Source organism: Salvelinus fontinalis, chromosome 33 (assembly GCF_029448725.1).
Source record: "Salvelinus fontinalis isolate EN_2023a chromosome 33, ASM2944872v1, whole genome shotgun sequence".
Classification (NCBI taxonomy): domain Eukaryota; kingdom Metazoa; phylum Chordata; class Actinopteri; order Salmoniformes; family Salmonidae; genus Salvelinus; species Salvelinus fontinalis.
Window position 1 is genome coordinate 22,246,416 of NC_074697.1, and position 25,960 is coordinate 22,272,375.

General features: G+C 45.9%; 1 protein-coding gene across 4 annotated transcripts in view; it reads right to left on the bottom strand.

Annotated features, from left to right (window-relative positions):
* Positions 1-25,960, bottom strand: part of LOC129831823 (chloride channel protein 2-like) — a 259,926-nt gene that overhangs the window by 26,353 nt on the left and 207,613 nt on the right. For 3 of the 4 annotated variants that reach the window (XM_055895309.1, XM_055895308.1, XM_055895307.1), the window contains 3 exons: positions 15,204-15,321; positions 14,217-14,287; positions 13,844-13,939 (listed from right to left, as the gene is read on the bottom strand). In XM_055895309.1, the coding sequence (XP_055751284.1) occupies positions 13,844-13,939; positions 14,217-14,287; positions 15,204-15,321 (285 nt within the window). The remainder of the gene's footprint in view (positions 1-13,843; positions 13,940-14,216; positions 14,288-15,203; positions 15,322-25,960) is intronic. The other variant, XM_055895310.1, reaches the window with a different exon arrangement.

Genomic DNA, 25,960 nt, shown 5'->3' on the forward strand with positions numbered 1-25,960 from the left:
CGGATCGTCATCCCTGTGTTTGGAGGGAAATTACAGAGTTTAAATCAGGTGCTGCACCCAGTTTGGGTAAAAACATGGGAACAAATTGATGCTTAAAACAAAGTGCTGTGCACGTAGCGTACAGATGAATGATCCGTTTTGTCACATCAACTTTCCTAGAGCCATCTTTTAAAAAGATGAAGTGGACAAGATTGTGCCATTTAATTGGTAAATTGCCAAATCCGCCAGGAAATTAAATGTCTGCATAGGGTACAGTAAATTATATGTATTATTTGAACTGAAGGCCATTAGTCCAATATTAGGATATCCCTAGACATTTGAAATATCTTCACACCTAGAAGAGCCTCCAGGCTTCCGTCAAAACTGTCAGCTTTGAATGAGGGAAAAAAATTATTACAGGGGCAGTTTGGCCAAACTAATCCCGTCCGAATTGTCCACTGGAAAAACGGACTAGCTGAGGTAATAATTACATAACCGATGTAGCACAACTCATTCCACGGTGGGCCGAGTGTCTGCGGGTTTTCTCTCCACCCTTGTACTTGATTGATGAATTAAGATCAGTAATTAGTAAGGAACTCCCTTCACCTGGTTGTCTAGGTCTTAACTGAAAGGAAAAACCAAACACCCGCAAACACTCTGCCCTCCGTGGAATGAGTTTGACATCCCTGTTCTTTAGTAATACTAGTCCTGTGCGAATAGGGCTTATGTGTGGGTTTAGAGTAATACACGTGTGTATTGTCTGGAAGAGTGTGTTTTCTTTATGAGGGTGAGAATAGCAGTGTGTGTATGTTCTTGCGCTTATCCATCTCTGTCTACATCTACACCTGACCCCTCTACCAGCCTCAGGCCCCGGGGGTGATGGGAGCACTGAGCTCTTTATCCACCCGCCTGTAGTGGCTGATCTCCCTGTAACCCTGGCAACGATTGCCGTGAGGCCCAGCCGGTCAAGGTGCTCTCCTTACTGTAGAATTATGCAACCAGAAGTCAACTGTGTCTAGAGTTGACAACACCATCTCCACTCACCACTGACACTGGGCTGACAGTCCTCTAGCACTGCATTTTCCAGTCCTGTTTCCACCTGTTTTGACCTGCTATTTACTAGAGTCTCATGAGGTCAATGGGTAATTTTCTGGCACACATTTAGCAGAATTAAACACATTGGTTACTACCATGTAAGTTAAAAAATAAATAAAGTGCTACTGACAAACCTGTACACCTCTCCAAAACCAGGTGAAAGAGGTGTGTGTCTATCTAATCAAATCACATTTTATTTGTCACATGCACCGAATACAACAGGTGTAGGTAGACGTTACTGTGTAATGCTTACTTACAAGCCCTTAACCAACAACAGTTCAAGAAATAGAGTTAAGAAAATATTTGCTAAATAAAAAATGTAATCAAAAAGTAACAAGAAAATGACATAACAATAATGAGGCTGTATACAGGGGGTACCGGTACCGAGTGAATGTGGAGGCTATATACAGGGGGTACCGGTACCGAGTCAATGTGGAGGCTGTATACAGGGGGTACCGGTACCGAGTCAATGTGGAGGCTATATACAGGGGGTACCGGTACCGAGTCAATGTGGAGGCTGTATACAGGGGGTACCGGTACCGAGTCAATGTGGAGGCTATATACAGGGGGTACCGGTACAGAGTCAATGTGGAGGCTGTATGCAGGGGGTACCGGTACCGAGTCAATGTGGAGGCTGTATACAGGGGGTACCGGTACCGAGTCAATGTGGAGGCTATATACAGGGGGTACCGGTACCGAGTCAATGTGGAGGCTGTATACAGGGGGTACCGGTACCGAGTCAATGTGGAGGCTGTATACAGGGGGTACCGGTACCGAGTCAATGTGGAGGCTATATACAGGGGGTACCGGTACCGAGTCAATGTGGAGGCAGTATACAGGGGGTACTGGTACCGAGTCAATGTGGAGACTATATACAGGGGGTACCGGTACAGAGTCAATGTGGAGGCTGTATACAGGGGGTACCGGTACCGAGTCAATGTGCGGGGATACAGGTTAGTCCAGGTCATTTGTAAAGGGACTATTCATAGATAATAAACAGTGAGTAGCAGCAGTGTACATTTTTTAAATAATCCAGGGGTCAATGTAAATAGTCCAGCTGGCCATTTTAATAATTGTTCAGCAGTCTTATGGCTTGGTGGTAGAAGCTGTTAAGGAGCCTTTTGATTGTAGACTTGGCGCTCCGGTACCGCTTGCCGTGCGGTGTGTGTAGAAAGAACAGTATAATACAGAGATGTAGTTGTTTATTTTAGAACAGTTAACACCTGCAGTGTGTTTTGGGGAGAGAGACAGAGCAGGTGAGACTGTGCATGTAAAGTATGTTGTATGAAGATTATCTAGTCTATTAGGTGAGCAAATATGCAGGGGCCCTTGTGGATATGTGGAGACGCAAGAGTGGGTGTATGAATGTGAGTGTACCAAGGAAAGTGTGTGTGTATGGAAGAATGAGTGTGTGTCTGAGTGAGATACAGACAGCGCGCGTGCCTGTGTGTGCGTGTACAGCCCTCCACAGTGAGTGACTGGGTAAGAGGCAGTGTGCTGACAGAGTGTGAAGCTGTATTGCTTGTTGTGCAGCTTCCATAGAGCGCAGCATCCCTCCTCTCCTTGCTCCATCCACCCTTTCCCCCAAGCGATCAATCTCTCCCTCTATCCTGTACATCCTATAGTCAATAAGCCAATCAGAGCCTGAGGTCCGGGTCAGCAGGGAATATGTTGACATAACCACAACTACCCAATCACACATACCGCCAAGATACACAGTGCACAAAACATTAGGAACAGCTTCCTAATATTGAGTTGCACCCCTTTTGCCCTCAGAACAGCCTCAATTCGTCAGTGCATAGACTGACTATACATGGTGTCAAAAGCATTCCACAGGGATGCTGGCCCATGTTGACTCCAACACTTCCCACAGTTCTATTAAGTTGGCTGGATGTCCTTTGGGTGGTGGACCATTCTTGGTACATATGGGAAACTGTTGAGCGTTGATGGATTCTGTTCAAATGTAACATGTGAGTATTAATGGAGTTCAGGCCATGAAACTGTGTGGATGCTCATTTAGAAAGGCTGGCCTAATCAGATAAGAGGACATTTCCTATGATCAGAGAGCAGGGTCAGGCCCTGGACAATGAAGATGGACAGGGTGTGATTCTGACATCTAGCTAAACAAAGAGTGGACCATTCTATGCTGCTGCTACTACTCTCTGTTTATTTTCTATGCATAGTCACTTTAATAACTCTACCTACATGTACATATTACTTCAATTACCTCGACTAACCGGTACCCCACACATTGACTCTGTACCGGTACCCCCTGTATATAGCCTCGCTATTGTTATTTTACTGCTGCTCTTTAATTATTTGTTACTTTTATTTTTGGGGGTATTTTTCTTAACTGTATTGTTGGTTAGGGGCTTGTAAGTAAGCATTTGACTGTAAGGTTGTATTCGGCGCATGTGACAAATAACATTTGATTTGATTTGATTTGACTCCACAGGGGAGATATGGGAAACTCATTGGGGTCATAAAATGTATAGCTGGGGAGGTGACACCTACGAGATGGTGGTGACTAAAAGGAGGGAAGAGTATAAGATGTGTTGTGAACTTTCTAAATGGATGCACTCAGCTGATGGCATCCTTGGTATTAAACACTTGAAACTTTGAGCTTTTGGTCTCAATTCCTTATTGCAAAGAGGAAACAATAGCATTTTTCTATTTAACAGCGTGAAAACCCAGCAGTGTTGCAGTACTTGAAACACTCAAACTGGTGCGCCTGGCACCTACTACCATAGCCTGTTCAAAGGCACAAATCTTTTGTCTTGCCCATTCACCCTCAATGACACACATACACAATCCATGTCTCAATTGTCTCAAGGCTTAAAAATCCTTCTTGAACCGGTCTCCTTCCCTTCATCTACACTGTTTGAAGTGGATTTAACAGGTGACATCTCCCTCTCTCCCTTCCTATTGATCTATCTATTGGTTGATCTTTCTGCATCTGTGTGTCTGTCTCTTAATCTAATCTAAGTCCTCTGCTCCTTCGCTCAGCGTCTTGACACATAGTGTTGGTCCACTGCAAACCACACATCAAACTACTCAACAGGCTTCAATTCAGGTCCAGCCAAGAATGTAACAGGCACACTAACTGATAACGCTATTCCACGTGTGATTCTAAAGGCAGCCGCTCAGTGATGTATTGTCTGGTCTGCTCTCGTCAAGAGGAGGGGAGAAATAATGAGAAAACACTGATCTCTGAAAGGCCAGCATCATTTCTCTGGGATGGAATACTCATGTAATTTACCCTGCATCAATATTTCACACTGGAAACAGAGAGCGGTAGGAAGGAGGGGAGGGAGGGAAGGCAGGAAAGAAGGTAGACCGAAGCGAGAGGAAGGAGGAGGTGGGAAGAAGGGAGCAGGGAAGGCAGGAAAAGGAGGGAAAGAAAGAAGAATAGTGATGCAGAGCGGTAGAGAAAGAGGGAAAACTAGTGATTTGGAGAGAGGAAAAGGAGGCGGTGAACTACAGCTCAGGGGGAGAAAGAGAATAAATGGATTTATTTTAGATACGGGGGTGTAGTATAGACAGAAGTCTTGGGAAAATATTTTAATACATTTGTTTGTTCATAATTTATGTTTAGGGCCTCTGTGGACAAATGGATTCTGAATACACACGCACTCCCTCTGGAATACTAATAACTAGAATCAACACTAAGAACACCCTAGCACAAAACACAAACATCAAGGATTTATTATGACTAATATACCTCTATTTAACTTCAAATCAAATTGTATTTGTCACATGCGCCAAATACAACAGGTGTAGCCCTTACAATGCTTACTTACAAGCCCTTAACCAACAATGCTGTTCAAGAAATAGAGATAAGAAAAGATTTACTAAATAAACTAAAGTGAAAAAAAAAAAAAATAATCAAAACAGTAACACAAGAAAACTACTTAACAATAACGAGGCTATATACAAGGTGTACTGGTACCGCGTCAATGTGCGGGGGCACAGGTTAGTCGAAGTAATTTGTAAAGTGACTACGCATAGATAATAAACAGTGAATAGCAGCAGTGAAAGGGGGGGGGGGGGTCAATGTAAATAGTTCGGGTGGCCATTTGATTAATTGTTCAGCAATCTTATGGCTTGGGGATAGAAGCTGTTAAGGAGCCAGGCCCGCCTGTCGTGTGTTAGCAGAGAGAACAGTCTAGGACTTGGGTGACTGGAGTCTGACAATTGTTTTATATACCACCTAGTATATAGGTCCTGGATGTCAGGAAGCTTGGCCCCAGTGATGTACTGGGCCATACGCACTACCCTCTGTAGCTTCTTACGATCAGATGCCCGATGATGCAACCAGTCAGGATGCTCTCGATGGTGCAGCTGTAGAACTTTGAGGATCTGGGGAACCATGCCAAATCTATTCAGTCTCCTGAGGGAGAAAAGGTGCTGTCGTGCCCTCTTCACAACTGTCTTGGTGTTTTTGGACCATGATAGTTCGTTGGTGATGTGGACACCAAGGAACTTGAAACTCTCGACCCACTCCATTTCAGCCCCGTCGATGTTAAAATGGGGGCCTGTTCAGCCCTCCTTTTCTTATAGTACACGATCAGCTCCTTTGTCTTGCTCACGTTTAGGGAGAGGTTGTTGCCCTGGCACCACACTTCCAGGTCTCTGATCTCCTCCCTATAGGCTGTTTAATCGTTGTCGGAGATCAGGCCTACCACTGTTGTGTCGTCAGAAAATTTAATGATGGCGTTAGAGTCGTGCTTGACCATGCAGTTGTGTGTGAACAGGGAGTACAGGAATGGACAAAGCACGTACCCCGGCCCCAGTGTTTAGGATCAGCGTGGCAGATGTGTTGTTGCCTACCCTTACCACCTGGGGGCGGCCTGTCAGGAAGTCCAGGATCCAGTTGCAGAGGGAGGTGTTCAGTCGCAGGGTCCTTAGCTTCGTGAAGAGCTTTGTGGGCACTATGGTGTTGAATGCTGAACTGTAGTCAATGAACAGCATTCTCACATAGGTGTTCCTTTTGTCCAGGTGGGAAATGACAGTGTGGTTTGCGATTGAGACATCTGTGTATCTGTTGGGGCGGTATGCGAATTGGAGTGGGTCTAGAGTTTCCGGCATGACGGTGTTGACGTAAGCCATGAACAGCCTTTCAAAGCATGAGTGTTACAGGGCGGTAATCATTTAGGCAGTTTACTTTTGCTTTCTTGGGCACAGGGACTATGGTGGTCTGTTTGTCGGTATTACAGACTCGGTCAGGGAGAGGTTGAAAATGTCAGTGAAGACACTTGACAGTTGATCCGCGCATGCATTGAGTACACATCCTGGTAATCCGTCAGGCCCCGCAGCTTTGTGACTGTTGACCTGTTTAAAGGTCTTGCTCACATTGCTTCAGTGTTGCTGGCCTCGAAGCAAACATAAAAAGGCATTTAGCCCGTCTGGAAGGCTCGCATCACTGGGCAGCTCACGGCTGTGCTTCCCTTTGTAGTCCGTACAAATGTTCAAACCCTGCCACAGCCGGCGAGTGTTAGAGCCGGTGTAGTAGGATTCAATCTTAGTCCTGTATTGACGCATTGCCTATTTGATGGTTCGTCTGAGGGCATAGTGGGATTTCTTATAATTGTCCGGATTAGTGTCACGCAAACTCTAGCCTTTAGCTCGGGGCGGATGTTGTCTGTAATCCATGGGTTCTGGTTGGGAAATGTACATACGGTCACTGTGGGGATGATGTCATCGATGCACTTATTGATGAAGCCGGTGACTGAAGTGGTGTCTTCCTCAAAGCCATTGGATTAATCTGGGACATATTCCAGTCTGTGCTAGCAAAACAGTCCTGTTGCATAGCATCCGCGTCATCTGACTACTTCCGTATTGAGCGAGTCACTGGTACTTCCTGCTTTAGTTTTTGATTGTAAGCAGGAATCAGTAGGATAGAATTATGGTCAGATTTGCCAAGTGGAGGGCGAGGGAGAGCTTTGTATGCATCTGTGAGTGTGGAGTAAATGTGGTCTAGAGCACCCCCCCTGGTTGTACCTGTGACATGCTGGTAGAAATTAGGTAAAATGGATGTAAGTTTGCCTGCATTAAAGTCCCCGGCCACTAGGAGCACCGCTTCTGGATGAGCATTTTCTTGTTTGCTTATGGCTTTATACAGCTCGTTGAGTGCGGTCTTAGTGCCAGCATCGGTTTGTGGTAGTAAATAGACGGCTACAAATAATATAGATGAGAACACTTGGTAGACAGTGTGGACTTCTTTAATATTAGACATCGCACACCAGCAGGTATTGACAAATAGACACACCCCCACCCCATGTCTTACCAGACATAGGTGATCTGTCCTGCCAATGAACGGAGAAGCCAGCCAGCTCTATATTATTTGTGTTGTCGTTCAGCCACGTCTCGGTGAAACATAAGATATTACAGTTTTTAATGTCCCGTTTGGTAGGATAATCTTAATTGCCCAGTTTGTTTTCCAATGACTTCACGTTGGCCAATAATACGGAGGGAAGTGGTGGTTTACCTACTTGTTGGTGAATTCTTACACCCCCTTTCCCTCAATCTTTTCAAACTGATGACGGGGATTTGGACCTTGTCTTGACAAAGCAGTATAACCTTTGAGTTGGACTCAAAATTCTTCATCCAGTTTGAGGTGAGTTATCGCTGTTCTGATGTCCAGAAGCTTTTTTCGGTCATAAGAGACGGTAGCAGCAACATTATGTACAAAAAAATCAAAAAAACAAACAGCACAATTGTTTAGGAGCCCGTAAAACGGAAGCCATCCCTTCCGGCGCCATTATATTGCAGCTCACCAAAACAGTCAAGGCATCAATACTGTACTATTAGGTTTAGGCACATCAGGAATTACTAATAATACACACAGTCTAGAACAGATCTCTATCAAAAGTAACTTTTTTCTATCGTAAAAATACTCTACTTTTCTAAATGTGTGTGTGTGTGTAATGTAGACAACAAAATAACTAAGCTGGGTGGTGGTTTCTAGTGAATGATACCCACGTGATCAAGAGGACAGCAATCAAAAGGTTCAAGGTTAAATTGAGCTTTTATGACATATGGATGAGTCATACATGTTGTAACGGTCCTGACCTGTTTTATGTTGTTTTTGTATGTGTTTATGGTCAGGGCATGTGTTTTGGGTGGGCAGTCTATGTTATCTGTTTCTATGTTGGTTTTGGTTGCCTGGTATGGCTCTTAATTAGAGGCAGGTGTTTTGCGTTCTCCTCTAATTAAGAGTCATATTTAGGTAGGGTGTTCTCACTGTTTGTTTGTGGGTGATGTCTTCCGTATCTGTGTTATGTCTTGCACCATACGGGACTGTTCGGTTGTTCGTTTCGTTTCGATGTAGTCTTTTTCCTGTCCGTAAGTGTTACGTTTAGTTATGTAAGTTTATGTTCAGGTTTCGTCTACGTCGTTTTCTTGTTTTGTATTTTTGAAAGTGTTTTGTTTTTTCGTGTTGCCATCGTCGTGGCTTAAAAGATGGCTTATTTCCCTAATGCTGCATTTTGGTCTGATGATCCTTCTCTCCTCTCCTCGTCCGAGGATGAGGAGAGCGACAGCCCTTACAGAATCACCCACCAAACTAGGACCAAGCGGCAAGGGAGTGCTCAACAGAGCAATAAGGACTCCTGGACTTGGGAGGAGATCCTGGACGGTAGAGGACCTTGGGCTCAGCCAGGGGAATATCGCCGTCCCAAGGAGGAGTTGGAAGCAGCGAAGGCTGAGAGGCGCTGGTATGAGGAGGCAGCGCGGCGACGCGGTTGGGAGCCCGTGAGTCAGACCCAAAAATTTCTTGGGGGGGGGCACACGAGGAGTGTGGCAAAGCCGGGTAGGATACACGAGCCAACTCCCCGTGCTTACCGTGGAGGTAGAAGGCGTCGTACTGGTAAGACACCGTGTTATGCGGTAAAGCGCACGGTATCCCCAGTACGCGTGCTTAGCCCAGTGCGGGCTATTCCACCTTGCCGCACTGGGAGGGCTAGGTTGGGCATCGAGCCGGATGTCATGAAGCCGGCCCAACGTATCTGGCCTCCAGTACGTCTCCTCGGGCCGGCGTACATGGCACCAGCCTTACAGGTGGTGTCCCCGGTTCGCCTGCATAGCCCAGTGCGGGCTATTCCACCTCGCCGCACTGGCAGGGCTACGGGGACCATTCAACCTGGTAGGGTTGGGGAGGCTCGGTGCTCAAGAGCACGTGTCCTCCTTCACGGTCCGGTAGACCCGGTGCCACCTCCATGTACCAGTCCTCCGGTGGCAGCCCCCCGTACCAGGCTGTCTCTCCGGGTTCTCTCTCCTGCTGTTTCCTCCTCTCCAGCGCAGCCAGTGCCTAGACCACGCACCAGGCTGTCTCTCCTTCTCCTCCCTACAGAGCCGTCCTGCCATGACCAGCCAGAGCCGTCCTGCCATGACCAGCCAGAGCCGTCCTGCCATGACCAGCCAGAGCCGTCCTGCCATGACCAGCCAGAGCCGTCCTGCCATGACCAGCCAGAGCCGTCCAGCCGGGACCAGCCAGAGTCCCTCAGCCGGGACCTGCCAGAGTCCCTCAGCCGGGACCTGCCAGAGTCCCTCAGCCGGGACCTGCCAGAGTCCCTCAGCCGGGACCTGCCAGAGTCCCTCAGCCGGGACCTGCCAGAGTCCCTCAGCCGGGACCTGCCAGAGTCCCTCAGCCGGGATCTGCCAGAGTATCTCAGCCGGGACCTGCCCCTTGTCCCGGTGCTGCCCCTTATCCCGGTGCTGCCCCTTGTCCCGGTGCTGCCCCTTGTCCCGGTGCTGCCCCTTGTCCCGGTGCTGCCCCTTGTCCCGGTGCTGCCCCTTCTCCCGGTGCTGGCCGTTCATTTAGGGGATGTTAGTTTTAGGGTGGTCATTGGAAGGGGAAGACAGAAGCGGGGAGTGACTATGGTGGTGTGGGGACAGCGTCCAGAGCCTGAGCCACCACCGTGGTCAACTGCCCACCCAGACCCTCCCCTGGACTTTGTGCTGGTGCGCCCGGCGTTCGCACCTTGAGGGGGGGGGTTCTGTAACGGTCCTGACCTGTTTTATGTTGTTTTTGTATGTGTTTATGGTCAGGGCATGTGTTTTGGGTGGGCAGTCTATGTTATCTGTTTCTATGTTGGTTTTGGTTGCCTGGTATGGCTCTTAATTAGAGGCAGGTGTTTTGCGTTCTCCTCTAATTAAGAGTCATATTTAGGTAGGGTGTTCTCACTGTTTGTTTGTGGGTGATGTCTTCCGTATCTGTGTTATGTCTTGCACCATACGGGACTGTTCGGTTGTTCGTTTCGTTTCGATGTAGTCTGTTTCCTGTCCGTAAGTGTTACGTTTAGTTATGTAAGTTTATGTTCAGGTTTCGTCTACGTCGTTTTCTTGTTTTGTATTTTTGAAAGTGTTTTGTTTTTTCGTGTTGCCATCGTCGTGGCTTAAAAGATGGCTTATTTCCCTAATGCTGCATTTTGGTCTGATGATCCTTCTCTCCTCTCCTCGTCCGAGGATGAGGAGAGCGACAGCCCTTACAGAATCACCCACCAAACTAGGACCAAGCGGCAAGGGAGTGCTCAACAGAGCAATAAGGACTCCTGGACTTGGGAGGAGATCCTGGACGGTAGAGGACCTTGGGCTCAGCCAGGGGAATATCGCCGTCCCAAGGAGGAGTTGGAAGCAGCGAAGGCTGAGAGGCGCTGGTATGAGGAGGCAGCGCGGCGACGCGGTTGGGAGCCCGTGAGTCAGACCCAAAAATTTCTTGGGGGGGGGGGCACACGAGGAGTGTGGCAAAGCCGGGTAGGATACCCGAGCCAACTCCCCGTGCTTACCGTGGAGGTAGAAGGCGTCGTACTGGTAAGACACCGTGTTATGCGGTAAAGCGCACGGTATCCCCAGTACGCGTGCTTAGCCCAGTGCGGGCTATTCCACCTTGCCGCACTGGGAGGGCTAGGTTGGGCATCGAGCCGGATGTCATGAAGCCGGCCCAACGTATCTGGCCTCCAGTACGTCTCCTCGGGCCGGCATACATGGCACCAGCCTTACAGGTGGTGTCCCCGGTTCGCCTGCATAGCCCAGTGCGGGCTATTCCACCTCGCCGCACTGGCAGGGCTACGGGGACCATTCAACCTGGTAGGGTTGGGGAGGCTCGGTGCTCAAGAGCACGTGTCCTCCTTCACGGTCCGGTAGACCCGGTGCCACCTCCATGTACCAGTCCTCCGGTGGCAGCCCCCCGTACCAGGCTGTCTCTCCGGGTTCTCTCTCCTGCTGTTTCCTCCTCTCCAGCGCAGCCAGTGCCTAGACCACGCACCAGGCTGTCTCTCCTTCTCCTCCCTACAGAGCCGTCCTGCCATGACCAGCCAGAGCCGTCCTGCCATGACCAGCCAGAGCCGTCCTGCCATGACCAGCCAGAGCCGTCCTGCCATGACCAGCCAGAGCCGTCCTGCCATGACCAGCCAGAGCCGTCCTGCCATGACCAGCCAGAGCCGTCCTGCCATGACCAGCCAGAGCCGTCCTGCCATGACCAGCCAGAGCCGTCCTGCCGGGACCAGCCAGAGCCGTCCAGCCGGGACCAGCCAGAGTCCCTCAGCCGGGACCTGCCAGAGTCCCTCAGCCGGGACCTGCCAGAGTCCCTCAGCCGGGACCTGCCAGAGTCCCTCAGCCGGGACCTGCCAGAGTCCCTCAGCCGGGACCTGCCAGAGTCCCTCAGCCGGGACCTGCCAGAGTCCCTCAGCCGGGATCTGCCAGAGTATCTCAGCCGGGACCTGCCCCTTGTCCCGGTGCTGCCCCTTGTCCCGGTGCTGCCCCTTGTCCCGGTGCTGCCCCTTGTCCCGGTGCTGCCCCTTGTCCCGGTGCTGCCCCTTGTCCCGGTGCTGCCCCTTGTCCCGGTGCTGCCCCTTGTCCCGGTGCTGCCCCTTGTCCCGGTGCTGCCCCTTGTCCCGGTGCTGCCCCTTGTCCCGGTGCTGGCCGTTCATTTAGGGGATGTTAGTTTTAGGGTGGTCATTGGAAGGGGAAGACAGAAGCGGGGAGTGACTATGGTGGTGTGGGGACAGCGTCCAGAGCCTGAGCCACCACCGTGGTCAACTGCCCACCCAGACCCTCCCCTGGACTTTGTGCTGGTGCGCCCGGCGTTCGCACCTTGAGGGGGGGGGGGTTCTGTAACGGTCCTGACCTGTTTTATGTTGTTTTTGTATGTGTTTATGGTCAGGGCATGTGTTTTGGGTGGGCAGTCTATGTTATCTGTTTCTATGTTGGTTTTGGTTGCCTGGTATGGCTCTTAATTAGAGGCAGGTGTTTTGCGTTCTCCTCTAATTAAGAGTCATATTTAGGTAGGGTGTTCTCACTGTTTGTTTGTGGGTGATGTCTTCCGTATCTGTGTTATGTCTTGCACCATACGGGACTGTTCGGTTGTTCGTTTCGTTTCGATGTAGTCTGTTTCCTGTCCGTAAGTGTTACGTTTAGTTATGTAAGTTTATGTTCAGGTTTCGTCTACGTCGTTTTCTTGTTTTGTATTTTTGAAAGTGTTTTGTTTTTTCGTGTTGCCATCGTCGTGTTAAATAAAAGATGGCTTATATCCCTAATGCTGCATTTTGGTCTGATGATCCTTCTCTCCTCTCCTCGTCCGAGGATGAGGAGAGCGACAGCCCTTACACATGTAGCCTATGGATATGAGATAAAACCAATGTTTAATGACATAACTTTGAACTATTTATATTTCCCTTGACTATTTATGAATAAAACAATTGCCATTTTATATTTTGTCGGGGTGTACATGCTGAATTTGATCATGGTGTTGTATACATCATTGTTAACTCAGAATTGGGCAGTTGTTTCATTGAAGGACATGCATCACTGTTAGAAAGTAGCAGCGTTGGTAATTCCACAGTATCATGGAATCCTTAGTGGTTGTCAGTGTAATTGCTTTGTCATTGAACAGGAGGACAATAACTGCCTGTCTTACCAACAGGATACATCTCTGATTTCTGCTGTCCTCTATAAACATGTCATATAAGAATATGCCATTTAGGGGACGCTTTTATCCAAAGTTACCTTCAGTAATGTGTGCATACATTTTACGTATGGGTGTCCCCAGGAATCAAACACACAACCCTGGCGGTGCAAGCATCATGCTGTACCAACTGAGCCACAAGGGACCACACACATGTCACAAATTACCACCTCGCTCCGCTCCCTTCCCAATCCAAACCTCACCCCCTTTCCTCTATCCCCAGGATATCTCTTGTCCTCATGACAAATGGTATGAACAACTACAGCAGATGAAAACGTGGGAGGGGTTTGGTTCTGTGGAGGGGTGGACTGATGCGCTACAGGCCAAACCCACGAACCAGTAGAAGGTCACTGATTGGATGCCTCTAATGAAATGGCTGATGATGGACAGCGTGACAGCATGCTTTGGTTGAACCGCCACATCCCTTAAGTTGACCACAACTTAACCACACCACCCTGACCGGGGAAAGACCACATTTGGACCATAGACATGGATTGTAGTCTTTTTGGGTGTCATAGCTAGAGAGGTGTTCGAATTCTCATGACTCCGACTGACCTCTTGACCAATCAGTTTGCATTCTGACAATGAGGTCAGAGTTGAACCTACCTAACAGCCAATAAGAAGAGGACTAGGGGTCAGAGGTCAGTAATGGTTCACAGACAGGGAGGAGGGCGTTCAACACATTTAGCTCGATGGTACAGATCACAGTCCCTCGGCATGGATTAGCCCTGCAGCGGATGGCGAATGGTTGATTGGATGGCTGACCAGTTGCTGGGCAGTTTCCTGGGGCATTCCCAGCATTCTTACCACAACGGATATCCTGACGCGCTTGGGTGGCCTCCTAAACTCAGGAGACGCAGAGCTCGATGGTGTGCCCTTTATGTTGATGTGGACATTGTTGTTCTTCCAGCAGCCAAAGACAAGAACAACATTAACACAACGCCTCTGCAAAGTGGGGCAAACGCTCACCCCACCACTCTAAGAAACAGACACTCAAGTCTCCCAACCCAAGTGGTGCTGAGGGGGCATGAGTTGGTGGTGTCACTCAGAGAAAGTGGAGAGCAGGACTGGGCAGGAAGGGGTTATGTGTAGGAGAGAGTTGGGAGATTCTGAGCTTGGAGGAGAGAATCGGAAGAGTGTGTAGGAAGTAAGGGTGTGTGTATTAAAACAGGTGTCTCACCTCCAGGCCTTCTGTCTCAGGGTTGACACAGAAGAGATTCTTTAAGGTGTTGCCAGAGTGGTCCTGTGGACCTGAGAAAGGGAGAGAGAGAGACTATTGAAGTAGCTCTAAGTAAATAAAAAATAACTTAGTTGTTTAATCATTCTTTAAAGTCTAAGCTGTTTTATGGAAGGGATGGATCATTTAGCGATTTGATTTAGAATTTTAGGTAGAAAAATAACTACAATTATTTGATAAAATATTGAATTTAGACATTACTACAAAAGCTCAGAGAAACGCACTGAATAACACATTCATAAATGGCAACAAAAAATGGTCAAAAAATAAATCATAAGAAACAAGGTTTTGAAGGGTTTTTCCTATATCTAGGAGATATAAGAACGCTCAGGAATTATTAGTATTATTTCTTTTAAACACATATTTAACCCCTTTTTTGGGTAGGCACAACATTACCTTCATCCTTCCATAAAAAAATTTAAACTGGTGCCGGTTACCTTCAGACAAGTCTTGTGACCCTTGTCGTAAAGCAAAACGGAGAACACCATCCTTTCCACAGTGGGGTCACATTAGTTTGTATCCAAAACAGCTACAAACAGAAGTTGGCACATCAACTGTACCGACTTCAGACGAGTACCCTGACACTTGGAAGGGGGGGGGGGGGGGGGGTCATAGAGCAGATACCATATTGTGTTTGTGAGAGTCTCCTCTTTCAATATAGTGGTCATAATAGTTTGTAGGTCAAACCGTTCGGAAGCTACAGACGTTTTTGTGAGAAGACAGATTTTCGGGATGTCTCATGGTGTGACAAACACTGCTCTGTCACCTTTCACCGCAGATGCGGAAGCGGGATTGAGACGCAGCCAATATCTCTAGCTTAAACTGACAGATTTTAAAATGGGGATTTTTAAATTATGTTACTTGTTACCAGTGCATCAATCGACTCTAGGGGGTTAAGGTCTGACCGAGGGTGTGCGTGTTTGTTCTTACTTGTGGGCATGTGTATATCAGGAGGGCGGTCCACCACAGAGGGTCTCTTCAGGGCCGGCTTCAGTGGCTTCATGGAGGGGGTAGGGGTGGAACTGAAGGAAGACTCCTCTGTGGAGATCTACACACACACACTCGCGTTACTATACACTCTGAATACATATAATCAAAAGTACAGTATATCCTGTACCTACACTACCATTCAAAAGTTTGGGGTCACTTAGAAATGTCCATGTTTATGAAAGAAAAGCAAATGTTTTTGTCCATTAAAATAACATCAAATTGCTCAGAAATACAGTATAGACATTGTTAATGTTGTAAATGACTATCGTAGCTGGAAACGGCAGATTTTTTATGGAATATCTACATAGGCGTACAGAGGCCCATTATCAGCAATCATCCCTCCTGTGTTCCAATGGCACTTTGTGTTAGCTAATCCAAGTTTATAATTTTAAAAGGCTTATTGATCATTAGAAAAGCATTTTGCAATTATGTTAGCACATCTGAAAACTGTTGTCCTGATTAAAGAAGCAATAAAACTGTCCTTTAGACTAGTTGAGTATCTGGAGCATCAGCATTTGTGGGTTCGATTACAGGCTCAAAATGGCCAGAAACAAAGACCTTTCTTCTGAAACCTCATCAGTCTATTCTTGTTCTGAGAAATTAAGGCTATTCCATGCAAGAAATTGCCAAGAAACTGAAGATCTCGTACAACGCTGTGTACTACTCCCTTCACAGAACAGCGCAAACTGGCCCTAACCAGAATAGAAAGAGGAGTGGGTGGCCCCGGTGCACAACTGAGCAAGAGGACAAGTACATTAGAGTGTCTAGTTTGAGAAACAGATGCCTCACAAGTCCTCAACTGGCAGCTTCATTAAATAGTACCCGCAAAACACCAGTCTCAACGTCAACAGTGAAGAGGCGACTCCGGGATGCTGGTCTGCTAGGCAGAGTTCCCCTGCCCAGTGTCTGTGATATTTTGCCCATCTTAATCTTTTATTTTTATTGGCCAGTCGGAGATATGGCTTTTTCTTTGCAACTCTACCGAGAAGGCCAGCATCCCAGCATCCTATTCACTGTTGACGCCTCCCGGGTGGCACAGTGGTCTAGGGCACTGCATTGCAGTGCTAGCTGCGCCACCAGAGTCTCTGGGTTCGCGCCCAGGCTGGGCTGGGTTCGCGCCCAGGCTCTGTCGCAGCCGGCCGCAACCGGGAGGTCCGTGGGGCGACGCACAATTGGCATAGCGTCGTACGGGTTAGGGAGGGTTTGGCCGGTAGGGATATCCTTGTCTCAGTATGTAAAATGTAATGAAATGTAAAAAATGTAATAAAATGTATGCACTCTACTGTAAGTCGCTCTGGATAAGAGCGTCTGCTAAATGACTAAAATGTAAAAAATGTAAATGTAATAAATCATTTTCATTGTGTGAGGTTATTCTTATCCAAACTTGGGAGGTGAATTGATGTTGTGCAGGGCTGTAATGTCTTCTGATTTTTGTTATTTCCTGTTTTACAGCTTCGATGCTCTGGTGCCTGGTATCGCCAAGGAGCATTCGGACTGTCGGGACCAGGTTTCAGCTGCTGCGCACCCTTCCTCCCATAGATGGTCTGCCTGTAAAAGCACCACCTGGACTTGACACAGCTAGACAAACTATCTTTTTGACAAGATCAGGGAGTTTTGCGACAAAGAGGTTATGGACATCACATGTCCTGCACCAAAGTCAAGGGCAGGACAGAAACAGGCTCTCCGAATATAGATTCCCTTGTTCATGTGTGGTTTGGACGGACCAGTCATCAGCACTATCTGCAGTGCTTCTATTCACATGACTCTCTCCTAACACACACGCCATACGTTGCTGTTACTATTATTTTTCTACCCTGCTGCTCAGCCACTACCCCTGATTGCATGCAAATAACTATCTTGTCTATCACTGATATCGTTATTGTTCTTGTACATACTGTATATGTTATTTATATTTACACCATCTATTTCTGATATTGCTACAATGCAAGTAACCATTTGGCTGTACCGTTTACACCTTCTGTAGAGATCATCTACTCAGCAAAATATTGATACAGTTGAATTCGGAAGTTTACATACACTTAGGTTGGAGTCATTAAAACACGTTTTTAAACCATTCCACAAATTTCTATTTAAAAAACTATAGTTTTGGCAAGTCGGTTAGGACATCTACTTTGTGCATAAGTAATTTTTCCAACAATTGTTTACAGACAGATTATTTGACTTATCATTCACTGTATCACAATTCCAGTGGGTCAGAAGTTTAGATACACTAAGTTAACTGTACCTTTAAACAGCTTGGAAAATTCCAGAAAATGATGTCATGACTTTAGACGCTTCTGATAAATGATGTCAATTTTAACATTTAAGTCATTTAGCAGACGCTCTTATCCAGAGCGACTTACATTTAACATTTTTTATTTAACTAGGCAAGTCAGTTAAAAACAAACTCTTAATTTCAATGACGGCCTAGGAACAGTGGGTTAACTGCCTGTTGTCGTGTCTTTGGCTATGCCGGATTAATTGCTATGACATGCTATTCTATAAAATAATTTATCCGTAATTAATATCACCTGATTGAACTAATCATGTAAATGTAATTAACTAGAGAGGAGGGACACCACGAAATAATATTTATAGAGCTGTTATCTTCCGAATAAACTCTTAAAGATTTAGTAATATTTTACATCAATAGCAGTCAACATTAATCGTCATCTTATTCAGTCTCATCTGAAAGTTGTAAATCCTTGGTTATCTTCACGAACCCTGGCTAACAAGTTGAATCAGCAATACAAAATTGGGTTTAATTATTTATTTACTAAATACATAACTAATCACACAGAATCACACATAAACAATTAAATCATAACTTGATTACAAATTGCCGTCATAAAGCAAAACGTCCCTAGCGGGCGGAACAGATATGACAGCTTGTTAGACAAAGGAAAGGGGGCTGGGTTTTAGTGAAAGAGCGGGAGACTGGAACAGAGGCGAAGCTGTGCTATCGTAAATACAGTATCTTATGCATTCTAAATTACCGCCCATTTGGAAAAGGAAAATGCAATAAATATTTACTCTGAGCTGCGCTTCAGTAGGTTGGTGGTAGATGGAAGACCGTGTTGCCAAACCGAGTCCTCTGAAGAATGGATCTGGTGGTCACTGGATACGTTGTAGTAACGTCGTTGTGTAGTAGACGGGATACCCTGACTGTCCTTCCTAACCTGCGTTTGTAGCAGCTGTTGCTAACTCAACGGCTAGGAGGTATCACTTCTGTAGTGAATACGAGTTCAAAGTTCATACCATTCACAACCAAAGCTCATGCTGATGTTGGCTTAGTTCTGTAGTTATTACCTGAACCATTCTGACATGGGATCGTCACCCTCATATCCTCGGAACAGAAGGTTAAATCTTCGTCAATGGCTTATATAGTGAAGGGAGAGGGGTGTGTCTGAAAAGTTTATAACCAATGTCTCTTCATAGGGGCGGGCCACTGGTTGAGCAGAGCCCTAAACTTATGAAAACCCAAATCTCTCATTTGGAAGCTAAAATTACATTTAATCTCTTCACAAATAATTTCATATTCAAACATTTGAATTAAACAACAATTCCATGTGAATCCGATACCTCTGATGTTTAGACTTTCCACAGTAGAATTTATGTCATTGTATCATTGATGAGAATGTGTCAGAGGGCAACCGAACTGACATAATATACCTTAAGTACCACTGCATATGTTCAGTTGGTCGGATTACCAGAATATAGTTCATTTCCCCCCAACTTCTGATGTTCCCAGAATCTCTATGTTAACCACAAGGGCTTTCTAATGTCACATCAGTAGAGTAGGGAGAGGAACGGGGGAAAGAGGTATTTATGACTGTCATAAACCTACCCCCAGGCCAACGTCATGACACTGTTCAGGGGCAGAACGACAGATTTGTACCTTGTCAGCTCGGGGATTTGAACTTGCAACCTTTCGGTTACTAGTCCAACGCTCTAACCACTAGGCTACCCTGCCGCCCCAGGTCTAAACACCATGGGACCACGCAGCCGTCATAACGCTCAGGAAGGAGACACGTTAGAGATGAACGTACTTTGACTCGAAAAGTGCAAATCAATCCCAGAACAACAGCAAAGGACCTTGTGAAGATGCGGGAGGAAACCGGTACAAAAGTATCTATATTCACAGTAAATCAAGTCCTATATCGACATAACCTGAAAGACCGCTCAGCAAGGAAGAAGCCACTGCTCCAAAACCACCATAAAAAAGCAAGACTACGGTTTGCAACTGCACATGGGGACAAAGATCATACTTTTTGGAGAAATGTCCTCTGGTCTGATGAAACAAAAATAGAACTGTTTGGCCATAATGACCAATGACCAACATTGTTTAATTTAAAGTTAAACAATGTTTGGAGGAAAAAGGGGGAGGCTTGCAAGCCCGAAGAACACCATCCCAACCGTGAAGCACATGGGTGGCAGAATCATGTTGTGGGGGTGCTCTGCTGCAGGAGGGACTGGTGCACTTCACAAAATAGATGGCATCATGAGGGAAAATTATGTGGATATATTAAAGCAACATCTCAAGACATCAGTCAAGAAGTTAAAGGGGTCTTCCAAATGGACAATGACCCCAAGCATACTTCCAAAGTAGTGGCAAAATGGCTTAAGGACATCAAGTCAAGGTATTGGAGTGACCATCACAAAGCCCTGACCTCAATCCCATAGAACATTTGTGGGCAGAACTGAAAAAGCGTGTGCGAGCAAGGAGTCCTACAAACCTGACTCAGTTACAGCTCTGTCAGGAGGAATGGGCCAAAATTCACCCAATTTATTGTGGGAAGCTTGTGGAAGGCTATCCGAAACGTTTGACCCAAGTTAAACAATTTAAAGGTAATGCTACCAAATACTAATTGAGTGTATGTAAACTTCTGACCCATTGGGAATGTGATGAAATAAATAAAAGCATTCTCTCTACTATTATTCTGACATTTCACATTCTTAAAATAATGTGGTGATCCTAACTGACCTAAGACAGGGAGTTTTTACTAGGATTAAATGTCAAGAATTTTTTCAAACTGAGTTTAAATGTATTTGGCTAAGGTATATGTAAACTTCCGACTTCAACTGTATTTAATGAATATTGATATGTGTGGTCGTAACATGATTTTGTGACATACCACAACAATATCGTGACTGTATCAAGTGTCCACCACATAAATATATGGCGCATGCATCTGTTTATGTACTGCACATGTGCACATCACTCAGGTTTCAACTCAGGTTTTTGTCTACTTTTACTTCACTACATAGGCAAAGAATATAATGTACTTTGTTACTCAATACATTTTCATTGACACCCAAAAGTTCTTGTTACATTTTGACAGGAAAATTGTCCAATTCACACACTTATCAAGAGAACATCCCCGGTCATCCCTACTGCCTCTGATCTGGCAGACTCACTGAACACAAATGCTTCGTTTGTAAATTATGTCTGAGTATTGGAGTGTGCACCTGGCTATCGTCAATCAAAAATATAAAAAAATAAAGAATTGTGCTGTCTGGTTTAATATAAGGAATTTGAAATGATTTATACTTGTACTCTATGACAATTTAGTACTTTTTCCACCACTGGCTGTGGGTTATAGCATTTATTTCACATGACCCATCAATTTAGACAAGTGCGTCTGGATAAGTGTCTAATGTTTATAAAAAAAAACTGATCTGGACACTATGTTTACCTGGAATTGTTCCTTTATTGTAGGCTACTACCACTTTTAGTCTTAATCTTTACAACACTATTCACTGTTTAGTAGTTTACAAGTTGATCAACTTTCAAAGCATAATTACTTTCCCATCGTAGTGTATGATATACCATTTTGTAGCTCTGAGTCTCTACTTTTATCCAATGTAAAAAATAAAATTTGAAATTCTTCTACTTAAGACAGATTTGAGCTGGTCAGTCACAAATTTGGAAAAAGACAAAGAGTCTGAAAACTTTCTGAATGCACTGTACATGTCAGTACATACACACAACAAGTAGGTCACATGGGGGAGAGGCATTGTGCCGTGAGGTGTTGCTTTATTTGTTTTTTGAAACCAGGTTTTCTGTTCACTTGCTCTATACAAGATGGAAGGGAGTTCCATTCAATCATGGCTCTGTATAATACTGCACGTTTCCTTGAATTTGTTCTGGACCTGGGGACTGTGAAAAGACCCCTGGTGGCATGTCTGGTGTGGTAAATGTGCGTTTCAGTGCTGTGTGTAAGTTGACTATGCAAACAATTTGCAATTTCCAACACAATGTTTCTTATAAAAACAAGAATAAGTCAGTCGTTCCTCAACTCTTAGCCAGGAGAGACTGGCATGCATAGTATTGATATTTTCCCTCTGATTACAATAAAGACCACAACATGCCACTGTTTGGGCCAGATGCTACTTAACTAGGTCCTTCTTTGTAGCACTTGAGCATGTGACTGGACAATAATCAAGATAAGATCAAACTAGAGCCTGCAGGACTTGCTTTGTGGAGTGTGGTGTCAAAAAAGCAGAGCATCTCTTCATTGCGGACAGACCTCTATCCATCTTTACAACCACTGAATCAATATGTTTTGACCATGACAGTTTATAATCTATGGTAACAACAAGCAATTTAGTCTCCTCAACTTGCTCAACAACTACATCATTCATCACCAGTTTCAGCTGAGGTCTAGAACTTAGGGAATGATTTGTACCAAATACAATGCTCTTAGTTTTAGAGATGTTCAACGCCAGTTTATTACTAACCACCCATTTCAAAACTGACTGCAACTCCTTGTTAAGGGTTTCAGTGGCTTCATTAACTGTGGTTGTTGATGGGTATAGGTTGGAATCATAAGCATACATGGACACACAGGCTGTTTAATGCCAATGGCAGGTCATTGGTGAAAATAGAAAAGAGTAGCGGGCTTAGAGAACTTCCCTGCGGTATACCACACTTTACATGTTTGACAGAGAAGCTTCCACTAAAGAAAAACACTATATATACACACACACACCCCTTCAAAATGAGTGGATTTGACTATTTCAGCCATACCCGTTGCTGACAGGTGTATAAAAATCAAGCACAACGCCATGCAATCTCCATAGACAAAACATTGGCAGTAGAATGGCCTTACTGAAGAGCTCAGTGACTTTCAACGTGGCACCGTCATAGGATACTACAATTCCAACAAGTCAGTTAGTCAAATTTCTGCCCTGCTAGAGCTGCCTCGGTCAACTGTAAGTGCTGCTATTGTGAACGGGAAACTTTTAGGAACAACAACGGCTCAGCCGCGAAGTGGTAGGCCACACAAGCTCACAGAACGGGACCACCGAGTGCTGAAGTGCGTAACGCGTAAAAATCGCCTGTCCTCAGTTGCAACACTCACTACCGAGTTCCAAACTGCCTTTGGAAGCAAATTCAGCACAAGAACTGTTAAATCGGGAGCTTCTTGAAATGGGTTACCATGGCGGAACAACCGCACACAAGCCTAAAATCACCATGCGCAATGCCAAGCGTCGGCTGGAGTGGTGTAACGTTTGCCACCATTGGTCTCAGTGGAAATGCAGTCTTTGGAGTGATGAATCACGTTTGGTGGATGTCAGGAATACGCTACCATCCCCAATGCATAATGCCAACTGTAAAGTTTGGTAGAGGATGAATAATGGTCTGGGGCATTTTTCATGGTTCACCTAGGCCCCTTAGTTCCAGTAAGGGGAAAACTTAATGCTACACCATACAATGACATTCTAGATGATTCTGTGCTTCCAACTTCGTGGAAACAGTTTGGGGAAGGCCTTTTCCTGTTTCAGCACGACTAAGCCCCTGTGCACAAAGCTAGGTCCATACAGACATGGTGTGTCGAGATCGATGTGGAAGAACTTGACTGGCCTGCACAGAGCCCTAACCTCAACCCCATCGAACACCTTTAGGATGAATTGGAACGCCAACTGCGAGCCAGGCCTAATCGCGCAACTTCAGTGCCCAACCTCACTAATGCTCTTGTGGCTGAATAGAAGCAAGTCCCCACAGCAATGTTCCAACATCTAGTGAAAAGCCTTCCCAGAAGTGGAGGCTGTTATAGCAGTAAAGGGGGGGGGGGGACCAACTCCATGTTAATGCACCTGATTTTGGAATGAGATGTTTGACAAACAGGTGTCCACACACTTGGTCATGTAGTGTAGCTCTGAATCCACAATATGGCAGAGGTTTAAAAGCCATAACACATAAGTTCTCAACAACAGTTTATGGTTAATAATATTAAAGGCTGCATGGAAATCTAACAGTACAGCTCCCACAATCTTCTTATTATCAATTTCTTTCAACAAATCATCAGTGATTTGTGTCAGTGAAGTACATGTAGAGTGCCCTCCTCTAAAAGCATGCCGAAAGTCTGTAGTTAATTTGTTTACAGAGAAATTGCATTGTATTTGGTCAAAACATTTCCCCAACAGTTTGCCAAGAGCTGGCAGCAAGCTGATAGGTTGGCTGTTAGAACCAGTAAAAGCCACTTTACCAGTCTTGGGTAGTGGAATGACTTTGGCTTCCCTCCAGGCCTGAAGACAAAGACTTTCCTCCCGGTTCAGATTTAAGATATGACAGACAGGAGTGGCTATAGAGTCAGCTACCATCCCCAGTAGCTTTCCATCTAAGTTGTCAATGCCAAGAGGTTTGTCATTATTGATCGATAACAATACTTTTTCCACCTCTCCCCACAGCAGCTTTACAAAATTAAAACTACATTTTTTCTATCATTATTTGTTCTTAGAGAGAGAGAAATAGAGAGTGTGAGAGCGCTGAGAGAGCTAAATGAGTGTGATGAATAGCTGGGTATCCAAACCCTGGCATCCTGGGGAAAAGCACCTTGTCCCTTCCCCTTCTTCTCCTCTCCCACCCGGCCTGCTGTGAATGGCTGAGTAGCACCCCACTAGCCTGGGGCAGGGTGCAGGGGTGGCGCAGGGAGGAGAAACCAGATCAGTATTCTGAATACAGCAGTGCTAGCCCCCAAAACAAAGTTAGACATTGGCAGCCTCAAAATCCCAATTTCAGCTCTGTGCGCCAGTGCTCACAAACACAACCGGACGCGCCCGCGACACACAACACAATCTCTCTCCGTTTCTTTCTCCTTCTCTGTCATCTCTCTCTGTTGGTCCCTCGTATCTGTTTCTCTCAATCTGTCTCTTTCTCGTTCTGCTTCTCTTGCTCTCTGTCTGTCTCTCCCTCTCTTTCTCTCCTGCTCCCTCTTTCAGCCTCCATCTCTCACTCTGTCTCTTATTGATGGGACAATAAAATCTTCTCACATATCAATTATGGGACGAGAACAGTTTATTATTATTTTATTTTTCCTCTCATATTGGTTGTCAAATGGAGCCAGTGAAGCAGATGGAACAAAATACTACTGTATTCACTATGGTTCTGGCTCTCCTGAGTCTCTGTGCTGCCCTGGTAGTGAAGCAGATGGAACAAAATACTACTGTATTCACTATGGTTCTGGCTCTCCTGAGTCTCTGTGCTGCCCTGGTAGTGAAGCAGATGGAACAAAATACTACTGTATTCACTATGGTTCTGGTTCTCCTGAGTCTCTGTGCTGACCCGGTAGTGAAGCAGATGGAACCAGATACTACAGCATTCACGATGGTTCTGGCTCTCCTGAGTCTCTGTGCTGCCCTGCTAGTGAAGCAGATGGAACAAAATACTACTGTATTCACGATGGTTCTGGCTCTCCTGAGTCTCTGTGCTGACCTGGTAGTGAAGCAGATGGAACCAGATACTACAGCATTCACGATGGTTCTGGTTCTCCTGAGTCTCTGTGCTGACCTGGTAGTGAAGCAGATGGAACCAGATACTACAGCATTCACGATGGTTCTGGTTCTCCTGAGTCTCTGTGCTGACCTGGTAGTGAAGCAGATGGAGCCAGATACTACAGAATTCACAATGGTTCTGGTTCTCCTGAGTCTCTGTGCTGACCTGGTAGTGAAGCAGATGGAGCCAGATACTACAGCATTCACTATGGTTCTGGTTCTCCTGAGTCTCTGTGCTAACCTGATAGTGAAGCAGATGGAACAAAATACTACTGTATTCACTATGGTTCTGGCTCTCCTGAGTCTCTGTGCTGCCCTGGTAGTGAAGCAGATGGAACAAATACTACTGTATTCACTATGGTTCTGGTTCTCCTGAGTCTCTGTGCTGCCCTGGTAGTGAAGCAGATGGAACCAGATACTACAGCATTCACGATGGTTCTGGCTCTCCTGAGTCTCTGTGCTGCCCTGGTAGTGAAGCAGATGGAACCAGATACTACAGCATTCACGATGGTTCTGGTTCTCCTGAGTCTCTGTGCTGACCTGGTAGTGAAGCAGATGGAACCAGATACTACAGCATTCACGATGGTTCTGGTTCTCCTGAGTCTCTGTGCTGACCTGGTAGTGAAGCAGATGGAACCAGATACTACAGCATTCACGATGGTTCTGGTTCTCCTGAGTCTCTGTGCTGACCTGGTAGTGAAGCAGATGGAGCCAGATACTACAGAATTCACGATGGTTCTGGTTCTCCTGAGTCTCTGTGCTGACCTGGTAGTGAAGCAGATGGAACCAGATACTACAGCATTCACGATGGTTCTGGTTCTCCTGAGTCTCTGTGCTGACCTGGTAGTGAAGCAGATGGAGCCAGATACTACAGAATTCACAATGGTTCTGGTTCTCCTGAGTCTCTGTGCTGACCTGGT